The sequence below is a fragment of the Myotis davidii genome, unplaced genomic scaffold (genome assembly GCF_000327345.1).
Source record: "Myotis davidii unplaced genomic scaffold, ASM32734v1 scaffold198, whole genome shotgun sequence".
NCBI lineage: Eukaryota > Metazoa > Chordata > Mammalia > Chiroptera > Vespertilionidae > Myotis > Myotis davidii.
In genome coordinates, this window is record NW_006291485.1 from 450,819 (window position 1) to 461,251 (window position 10,433).

The 10,433-nt window shown below is 55.7% G+C and overlaps 1 protein-coding gene across 3 annotated transcripts in view; it reads left to right on the top strand.

Moving 5' to 3' along the window:
• Positions 1–10,427, top strand: part of CHRNA2 (cholinergic receptor nicotinic alpha 2 subunit) — a 26,890-nt gene extending 16,463 nt beyond the window's left edge. For all 3 annotated transcript variants that reach the window (XM_015564611.1, XM_015564612.1, XM_006764763.2), the window contains 6 exons: positions 677–909; positions 1,683–1,834; positions 2,267–2,311; positions 3,476–3,585; positions 6,706–7,744; positions 8,874–10,427. In XM_015564611.1, the coding sequence (XP_015420097.1) occupies positions 837–909; positions 1,683–1,834; positions 2,267–2,311; positions 3,476–3,585; positions 6,706–7,744; positions 8,874–8,999 (1,545 nt within the window). In that variant the 5' untranslated portion in view covers positions 677–836 and the 3' untranslated portion in view covers positions 9,000–10,427. The remainder of the gene's footprint in view (positions 1–676; positions 910–1,682; positions 1,835–2,266; positions 2,312–3,475; positions 3,586–6,705; positions 7,745–8,873) is intronic.
• The last annotated feature ends 6 nt before the right edge of the window (positions 10,428–10,433 follow it).

Genomic DNA, 10,433 nt, shown 5'->3' on the forward strand with positions numbered 1-10,433 from the left:
CAGGAGCTTCCTGCTTTCCCTTTCGCCTCCCTGCATTGTGCCTACATATGCAAATTAACCCACATCTTGTTGGCAGTTAACTGCCAATCTTAGTTGGCATTTAATTTGCATATAGCCCTGATTAGCCAATGAAAAGGGTAGTGTCGTACGCCAATTACCATTTTTCTCTTTTATTAGTGTAGATATATTTTTATTGATTTCAGAAAAGAAGAAAGGGGGAGAGAGAGATAGAAACATCAGTGATAAGAGAGAATCATTGATTGGCTGCCTCCTGCACAGCCCCCATTGGGGATCGAGCCTGCAACCCTGGGCATGTGCTCTGACTGGGAATGGAAACTTGACCTCCTGGTTCAAGGTCGACACTCAACCATTAGGTACACTGCCTGGGCTGTTTATCCTCATTTTCCACATGCAACACTGGGGCCAGAAAAAGGGGGACTTTGGGGTTATCCTGTGGCCTCCTCTGTCCAGCGAGTTCAGGCTTATCTTAGGGCAGAATCACTGGCTGACCCTGAGAACGTGAAAGATGCTGGTCCTCAAACCAAGGAGAGCCCAAGAGCCCTCCCCTCCTGGGAGGCCTGGTCCTCACCTTTCACATCCGTGTGGAGTGTGAGGAGCAAAGGCACATCTGTATCAAGGATGCGTGTCTCTAAGACCCTCTCTTGTGCTTGCTCAGGTTTAGTGGTGAGAGAGAGCTACGTGGAATCCAGCGGGCGCTCCGCCAAGTCAGCAACTTGTAGCCCTGCTGGGGAAGCAGTCGAGGTTCAAGTCACAGCAAAACCCTGGCCTGCCCTCCTCCTGAGGTCCAGGGGCAGCCAGACCTCTCCTCTGAAGCCATGGGCCCCTCCCACCCTGCACTCCCACCCCTGGCCAAGCTTGGCCTGTGGTGGCTCCTTCTGACCCCAGCAGGTGAGTAAGTGTCATCACTAGGACATCCTGTCGCACCTACAAGCTCACAGGCTGTGGAGGAAACTCCTGGGTGGGCTCATGGCAAGTCTGCAGGGGACTTCAAGTAGCTCAGTCCACAGTGAGGGGCAGGGCGCGCACAAGTCAGACACTGGCAGCTGCGGCACCCGGAACCTCCCTTGCTCCAGGGTCCCTCATCTGTAAGTGCCAATCGCCCTGTGAACCTCCCAGGTCAACTGTAAGGATCCCATGAAATGAGAGGTTGTGACTAGCACCTGGAACACAGTCACGCTCAATGCATGGCGACTGCTGCTATTGATCGCTTCTCTGGATTTTAGCCTCCACTTGCTCAGGCAGCAGAGCCCTAAGAGGTGAAGCTGTTCGCAGAACAGACACGGGGAGTCCCATCAGACAAGTTTGGGACACTTTTCCCTAGCCCCTCAGTTCTGGGCTGAATCTCTTCTCTAGGTCTGGCTTCTTCCTCACTCCTCCGCCTGATACCCCTCCTCAACACTCATTTCCATGCCTTCATAGAGAACAAAGAGCAACTGACATTTCTTGAGTTCCAACCATGTGCTGGTTGTTAAGTTCGCACACACATGACCCTATTTAATCCTCAATAGTGTTGTGAGATAGGTTCTGGAGAGCGTTCCCACTTTACAGATGAGGAAATTGAGGCTCAGTGAGGCTGAGTGGCTCTGATTTGATGGGAGAGGGAGTTGGGCTCCCACCAGCATGGACTCCTGGAGACCCCACTCTTTCTTCCTGTCCCACAGTGTCGGCGCCGCGAGCCCCCCACACCCAAGCTGAGGATCGCCTCTTCAAACACCTCTTCAGGGCTTACAACCGCTGGGCACGGCCAGTGCCCCACACCTCGGACGTGGTCATCGTGCGTTTCGGGCTGTCCATAGCCCAGCTCATTGATGTGGTATGCCTGTCCCACCGCCCTTTGAGCCGTAGGGATCAGCCCCCAGAGCACAGGCCCCTTTGCTGGGGTCGTCCCTCCCTCCTCAGCTCCAGCGCCTGTCCCTCTGCACCCTCAGCCCACCTCATCAGAGCTCCCCTTCCTCCCAGCCCTGGGGCCCCTCCTGGGAGGACACTGAGTTCGCAGTGGGTTTCTAGATGCTCTGCTCATTCCGCTGGACACAAGCTCAGAGGATCCAAGGGGCCTGTGTGGTCCTGAAGAGCCTGCGTAAGGGGCACAATGTCGGGAGGGGTGTTGGCCGGTGGGCTTGCTGTATCATGTAAGACGGCCTTCTGGAGAAGGAGGGGCTGGAGTCAGTCCGCCCCAGGCCCCCCTGTCTTCTGGGGCTGGTTCTGCCGCTCTAACTTCTCCTCTCTCCCGCTGCCTTCCGTCCAGGATGAGAAGAACCAGATGATGACCACCAACGTCTGGCTCAAGCAGGTGAGGGCCCCTCCAGAGGAGGCAGGAGCAGGGGCCATGCTTTCCCTCTGCCGGGCCAGCTCCCTCTCCTCCCCGGGTCCTTCCCAGGGTCATGCATTTGTGTACACATTACACAACTATTCCTGGAGGGGAAACGGCATCACGCAGGGCGCCCTCTTCAACACGGCGCTGTTTTAGTGCAAATGCACGAAAGCAAAAGGGCCCATGGACCGGGAGGCAGGGTGCAAGCCCCGGTGCTGCCAGCAAAGTTGCCTTTCTCCATGGTAGCAGTTATTATTTTAATTATTAAGCCCCTGTGAGGCGAAGGACAGGCCTGCGTGTCCATGCCAGTCACTCTCTGTTGGGAGTGGTTGTTCCTTTTAGGTCCAGAAGGGACACGGGGAGCCCTCCCGGAAGTAGGACCCTACCACTTGGGAGTTTTTTCATTGCTGGGATATTCGTGTATTGAGCATCTACCAGGGGCTGGGTGTTAGCAATGCAGGTGTTGTCCTTGGCTTCCTGGACCGTCCAGGGTCATTACATCAATAAACACGCACAGCCACCTGTCCTTAGCGTGTGTGACAGGGCCATCGAGGAGACTTCAGAGAGTGAATGATACTCACCTGGTTTGGGGGAGAAAACAGATTCACTTGGACCGGCTGGTGTAAGCCCTGCTGGGACTCCTAGGGGGCGCTCTGGCGCACAGTTTGAACTCCCCTTTCTTGGCTGTATATTCTGGCAGGTTTTTACCGCTCTGCTCCTCGGTTGCCTTATCTGTGAAATGGAGAAATACTCCCACCTTTTGGCATTCCCTGCCCGGGTGCAAAAACCTGTAAATTGTGATGCATTAACAAATGTTACTGCAAATGAGTGAGGTCCTCCCCACCCCCTCCGCTAAGTCGTCCGCTAGGGCGTAGCAGAACGAAGGCGCCCAGAAGCGGGACTAGGGTGACATATGTGCCCGGACTCTGGACGTGAGAGCTGGGGCAAAGCGAGAGATTGGCCATGTCCGACCAGGCTCCTGACGCCCAGCGCCGAGCCCTGCCTGTTCCGTGGGGCTGGGTGACGAGCTCTGGTCAGAGCTCCTGAATCCGGCTGCTGGGGCGTCCCCGGGCTGTCCCGTGTTTGCCCCGAGACCGCCTCCCCGGCAGCACCAGGCGCCCTGACTCCCCTCCCCACGCACAGGAGTGGAGCGACCACAAGCTGCGCTGGAACCCGGCCGAGTTCGGCAACATCACCTCCCTCCGCGTCCCTTCGGAGATGATCTGGATCCCGGACATTGTCCTGTACAACAAGTAGGAAGCCGCCAGGGTCTTAGGGGGGAGGGGGGCGGGAGAGGCCCCCCTGGGAGGAGTTTCTGGGTTGGACTTGGGCAGCGCGCCCCCTTGTGTCTCACCTCTATGTCTTTCTCTGAAGTCCTGCTCTGCTATTACTACCTCCTACTCCCACCTTTTCTCTCGATGCCTTTCTTTCTTTCATTTTGTTCTCTTCCCCATACACCCGAATTTACTGAGCACCTGTTATGTATCCGTGCTTGGTGCTGTGCGAGTGGGATACAGATTTTCCAACACTATTATTTGAAAAGCGTGGCTGGTGCGGGCTGTGAAAACAATGCCTAAGGCTGGAATTTTGCCGGGGGGGCAGTGTTGCTAGAGCAGGTAAGCAGAGGCTGGGGTACCACCCTCGCAGGCAGCAAGCTCACTTGGCATGGGTATTTTTAAAAATCGTATCACTTATAGTTGCCTTGTATTCAAGACCAAAAAGGACCAGTCTTTGAGCATAATGACTAGAAGCCAATAAAAGGCAGGATGGTCTCTGGAGAGCCAGGCAACAGAGGAGGGGAAGAAGAAATGGTGTTTGGTCACAGGTAGTTCTTCATTTAGAAGTCTAGCGTTTAAAGTTAAAAGGTATTTGGCATTATGTCCATCTGAAATGTTGTCTAAAGTGGGGCTCTAAGGAAATCCTGGGGATATGAGTAGACATGAAAAAATGGCCCTGTGGTCAGATAATCCTGGATAACCGTTGACCCTCCCGGTCCTCTGGGAAACACAGTAGCGTTTCAATGTTAGAAGTTGTGCAGCCGGGAAACCAATTCGGCCCGGCATCTCCCGATTCATTTGACCCAAATTTGGAGAAGCCGTTTTTTAAAACAATAGGACAAAGGGAAAAGATAGACTTTTGGAGTTTGGGTGCCTCCGGCTGGGTCAGAGGGAGAGCCACAGGGTTCCCTCTCAGTGGAGCCATTTCTGTAAACTGTCAGCATGGGTTACTGGGAGGTCAACACCGCAGGTGCCCAGGGCCTGCTGCTGCCACCGGGATCACGGGCACCTCACCCCATATCTCTGTGCCCGGAAGCTAAGATCCACCTACTTTCAGCTTCTTGTGCTTCTGGCACGAGTCAGAGCAAAGTCCTTAGCATCCCAGATGCCCTGGAGTGGTAGGATGGCCAGCCAGGCTTTGGCCAGTGTTACCTGAATGTAACAGGTAATTCTTACGACAGGACAAAACCGCAAACCAAATTCTTATATTTGAAGAAGGATGTCCTCCACCCGAGCACCCCATTCCAGGTTTAAGGAAGATCAAAGACATCGCACTCTCCTTCCTCAAAACAGGGCGCATGTGGCCATCTAGTGGTGATTATGTGTGATGACACAACGCCTTTAAAAAAATTTTTTTTTTAACTTTTGCCTGATCTGGGATTCTCTTTCAAAGTTTCCAGCGTTTTCTTTAAAAATATGTTTTTTATTGATTTCAGACAGGAAGGGAAAGATAGATAGAAATATCAGTGATGAGAGAGAATAATTGATCAGCTGTCCCCTGCACGCCCCACACTATTGGCTCAAGCCTGCAACCCCGGTATGTGCCCTGACAGGGAATCGAACTGTGACCTCCTGGTTCATAGGCAACATTCAGCCACTGAGTCACGCCACTGGCTGGGCCAGCGTTTTCTTTAAAAGGTTCCCGTTTTCTAATCTCTAGCTTGGAATGACTCCATAGGAAAGAAGTCTCTTCCTGCATGTTCTCCTGTCTTTAGGATTGACCTTGAGAATTATTAAAGACTAAAGGCCCAGTGCACAAAATTCATGCATTGGTAGGGTCCCCAGAGGCTGCTGGCTGCCAGCAGGGCACTCCCGCCCTCCTACCTGCCCCCTGGTCGAACTCCTGGTGGAGGGAATAATTTGCATACTGCGCTTTTATTATGGAGGACTAGGGAGCAGAACACTGCGTCACCTCCTAGAGGGAATCAGGGGTTCAGGCACCCAATTCCAGTGTGCCCAGAACCCCTGTGGGCCCTTAGAGGCCTAGTTCCATGTCACAGCAGGCCCTGCCCCTCTAATCCAGGCACACCCCATGAATTTTGTGCTTCCCCTCCTGTTCCTTGTTCTGGAGGATGCTCTGCTGGGACCTTCACCTCATCTCCCCACCAAGTCCTATCATCAGTCAAGGCCTTGCTCAAGTGGCAGTTTTCATGGTGACCCTGCTCACTCCAGCCAGAAGTGCTCACTCCAGCCAGAAGTGCTCGCTCCAGCCAGAAGTGCTCGCTCCAGCCAGAAGCGAGTCCCCCCCCCCGCCCCCCCCCCACAGTTCTTGAGGAGCACTCAGACAGCCCTCAGAGCGCTGCTGCCAGACTGCCTCCCTTGGGTGGTGGGTGTTTGGGGCTGTGTCCTATTTCCTCCTGCTTCCTTCAGGGCAGGCTGAGTCTCACACTGTGTCCCCCTAGTGGCTGAGGCTGGCTCAGAAATGCACAGTAAATGGATAGATAGCATCAAGGCATTGCCTTCCTTTACTAGCAAAGATGCTGGGTCTCTTCTCAGCAAGGTATTGAGGATCCCAGGTGGACAAGACGTGACCCCCAGTGGAGGGCCTTACCATTTGCTGGGGGGAGAAAATGCACTCATAAATAATCACTTTAAACTAGTAAATAAATACAAACAGAAAAATCAAGCTACACTACCCCATAAACACATAATATATATATATGATCTATAAGGCAATCAAATATATATATATATTAGAGGCCCGATGCACAAAATTCATGCAAGAGTAGGCCCTTGCAGCCCCTCACAGTCCCTCACAGCCCCGGCTTCGTCTGGACAGTCATTCTGCTGTTCAGTCCAATTAGCAGACTAGCTCTTTATTATATAGGATATAACATCAGAATGTTAATAGTGGCTGTTTTTGACATTCTTGGAATTTTATATTCTTCAATATTTCTGCTTTGTAATGTAAAAAAAATGGTGCTTGAAAAGACAACTGCAGTAGCTATAAATGGCCGTGTGCTTGGGGAGTCTCACACACTGGCTTAAAACCCAATAACTTGGTCAAGTCTGGCTTTGTGGTCGGGGTCCCCCTGCTGCAGCCTGGTTTGGGCAGGTGGGGTGTGCCAGGCCCTCCAACTCCTCTCTTCTCCTCAGTGCAGATGGGGAGTTTGTGGTGAACCACATGACCAAGGCCCACCTCTTCTCCACGGGCACCGTGCACTGGGTGCCCCCGGCCATCTACAAGAGCTCCTGCAGCATCGACGTCACCTTCTTCCCCTTCGACCAGCAGAACTGCAAGATGAAGTTCGGCTCCTGGTCGTATGACAAGGCCAAGATCGACCTGCAGCCGATGGAGCAGACGGTGGACCTGAAGGACTACTGGGAGAGTGGCGAGTGGGCCATCGTCAACGCCACGGGCACCTACAACACCAAGAAGTACGACTGCTGCGCCGAGATCTACCCCGACGTCACCTACTACTTTGTCATCCGGCGCCTGCCCCTCTTCTACACCATCAACCTCATCATCCCCTGCCTGCTCATCTCCTTCCTGACCGTGCTCGTCTTCTACCTGCCCTCCGACTGCGGGGAGAAGATCACCCTGTGCATTTCCGTGCTGCTCTCGCTCACTGTCTTCCTCCTGCTCATCACCGAGATCATCCCCTCCACCTCCCTGGTCATCCCGCTCATCGGTGAATATCTGCTCTTCACCATGATCTTCGTCACCCTGTCCATCGTCATCACGGTCTTCGTCCTCAATGTCCACCACCGCTCCCCCCGCACCCACAATATGCCCCACTGGGTGCGGGGGGCCTTTCTCAGCCGTGTGTCCCGGTGGCTACTGATGAAACGGCCTCTGCCACCCTTGGAGCTCCATGGCTCCCCAGATCTGAAGCTTGACCCCCCCTATTACTGGCTGGAGACCAATGTGGATGCACAGGAGAGGGAGGAGGAGGAGGAGGAGGAAGAGGAGGAGGAAGAAGAGGAAGAGGAGGAGGAGGAGGACAGATGGGTGCCATCCCCCTCCACGGGTGTCCTCTACAGCCATGGTGGTCTGCACCAAAGGCTCTCTGGTCCCAAGGCGAAGGCCCCATTGCAGAAGGGCGGGCTCCTGCTGTCACTTCGCATGCAGAAGGCACTGGAAGGCGTGCACTATATTGCTGAGCACCTGCGTTCTGAGGACGCTGATTCTTCGGTGAGTTGGGGCTGGGTCCCTCCCCTGGGTGATGCTATCAGCCTAGAAGGCCATCACCTTACCCCAGGGTGTTGGGTGGGCCAAACCAGTCTCCTTCATGAGAGGACCCATCTCCCTCAGTCATGGCCTTGGGAGTAGAAATAAATAGTGATGGAGAATGTCTAGTTGGGAGCTCTTAAGACATGAATTGGCAGGTGGCAGACTAAGCCTGACTGGGAGACAGCAAGATGGAGGGGAGGGATCGCAGGTGCAGAGCTTCTCAGGCCACTCTGCCATTTCTCACCATTATCCCGTGGGGGTCGGGGGGAGGGCAGAGGGAGTACCATCCAGAGAGACCATACATCAGGCTGCTGCCTTCCTCCTTTGTCCCGATGTCTCCCCCCTCCTGGGCATTTTGTGAGCTTCACTGTTCACCAGGTGGGCTCCCCTCCCTGGCCTCTGCCATGTCCAGCCTTATCAGGTGAGCCGGCCACTGTCCAGGATCACACAACTCTTCTTAACAACCCAGGGAAGGGTGAGAGGCCGGGAGGCTATCCCTGGGTGGCCTTGTGGAGTCGATAAGAAACATTCATCATGATCTAATCTGGGAGCAGCTAGGAGTTCAGACACACTCACCTGCGCTGTGAGCCCAAATTCCACAAAGCCCCCCCCCCCCCCGTGTAAAATGAAGAAGAAGAAGAAGAAGAAAAATATGGCCCCCAACCTTCCCTGGGCGGCACCTCCCCTCCCCCTCTCCACCTCCTGGGTGGGTGGGTGAGTGGGCCGCGGGAACAAAGTGGGGCAGCGAGTCTTCCCCATTTGTAAGTACCAGGTGGTGTGTTTAAACCACTGTCGGCCCTGGGTGGGCCCAGAACCTGCTTGTCCCTCCAGCCTCTCTCACCTGGGAGCCTCGGGGGAGCTCTGGGCTATGTCAAGGGCAGGACAGGGCGGGCATCACTTAGGGAAATATTGCTTGAGTCTTGAGACAACCCTACTCCACACTCGCCCCCATTTAAGCTTCTCAGGGTCTCAGTGAGGAACCCCTGGCCCTGGTGCCGTTTTTATAGGGGCTGGGCCTGAGAGCGACCCACCCCTTTCCAAGGCTGGGGCCTGTCACTGAGTGCGCCCCCCCCTCCCCCCCAACCCGCAGGTGAAGGAAGACTGGAAGTACGTGGCCATGGTCATTGACAGGATCTTCCTCTGGCTGTTCGTCATCGTCTGCATCCTGGGGACCGTGGGACTCTTTCTCCCCCCGCTCCTGGCTGGAATGATCTGACTTCACATCCCTGGCTTCCGCCCGAAGATGGCCCCGCTGCCCCTGTTTGCTGCTGCCTTTAGAGTCCGCCTTTGGGGTCCACACCCCGTGACTGCCGGTGCCTCTCCGTGGCCTCCCGACGCTGGCCCCGCCATCGAAGACTTCCCGGCCCCACTCACCCGGCAGACACATGCTGTGCTGAGAAGCTCCTGGGCCCAGAGCCCTGTAGGGATGTGGAGGGGCGGGAATGGAGGCAGCTGCTCTGCAGACGGTGATGCCGAGGTGCTGGCCACGTGAAGCTCAGGAGAGTCCCCTGAAGGAGCTCTATAGGCAGAGTGTCAGGAGGGCCGAGCAGGGGGAGCCGATGGCAGGGGTGGTGGTGGGGCCAGGCGAAGAGGAACAGAACACAGACCTCAAAGGAGGTGTCATTGGGAAGAGGGGGGAGAGCAGGCGCCACCGGTTGGGGGGGGGGGGGGGGCACACGGGCTGTGAGCAGCGTTTTGGATTCTGGAATGAGCCTGAAGTGTCGGGGCAGCCGGGCTGGGGTTGGTTCCAGTGTGGGGAGCAGTGGCTGGCGGTTGGGAAGGTGGGTGGGGGTGTCTGCACCGGGTGGAGAAAGGGATTCAGAGTCTGAGACCGCAGACCGGACAGTAGAGCGGCGAAGGCTTTCCGGAAGGGGAGGAGGGGAGGCAGAGCAGGGGAGTGGAAATGCAGGGCGACCCTCCGCAGAGGGAGGAGGGTGCATGGTTGGGTGCCGGTACTGGGCCAGCCCACCCAGCTCCGGTGAGCCCTGAGACATGCCCTCGCCTTTAGCCTTCCCCTCCACCCCATCCCCCGAAAACCGGCTCAGCACCAGCTGCCCCAGGAGGTTGAGAGTCCCTGTCTACAGGGCACCATCTGCCTTTCAACTCGAGTGGACAAACCACATGGCCATCCTGAGCCATTCGAGCCACATCAAGCCTACAGCTCCCTCCCTCCCTCCACAGGGCAAGCGGTGGTTGGTCGGCACTGAGAAGGGGCTGAGGGGAGTGAGTGGGTTATTTCGAACCCGAGACTGCTGTGCAAATGCAAACACGCAGGACCCGGACCCCTTCCCTGCCCAGCATGCCCTCCCCGTCCTTCCCAAAGCCCCACAGCGTGTCTGACCGGCTCTGAGCTGCCCTGTGCTGTCTGTTCTTGAACTTGGAATCCAGCAGTCCATGGCCTTGGCTGTGGTGACCAGGCCCCACCCCTGCCCCAACCAGACGCACTTCCCCAGCAGCCAAAAGATGTGGGCACTGGGTTCTTGGGTCAGTGTGGGGACCTCAGGCAGAGAGCTGAGCAGACACTGAGTGTCAGGAGGGCCGAGTGTCAGGAACTGAGTGTCAGGAGGCATCATTGGGAAGAGGGGAGGCACACAGGGGGCACACCCCTCAGTTATCACCCAAGACCCCCACTCGGTGGCCCATTCTGATT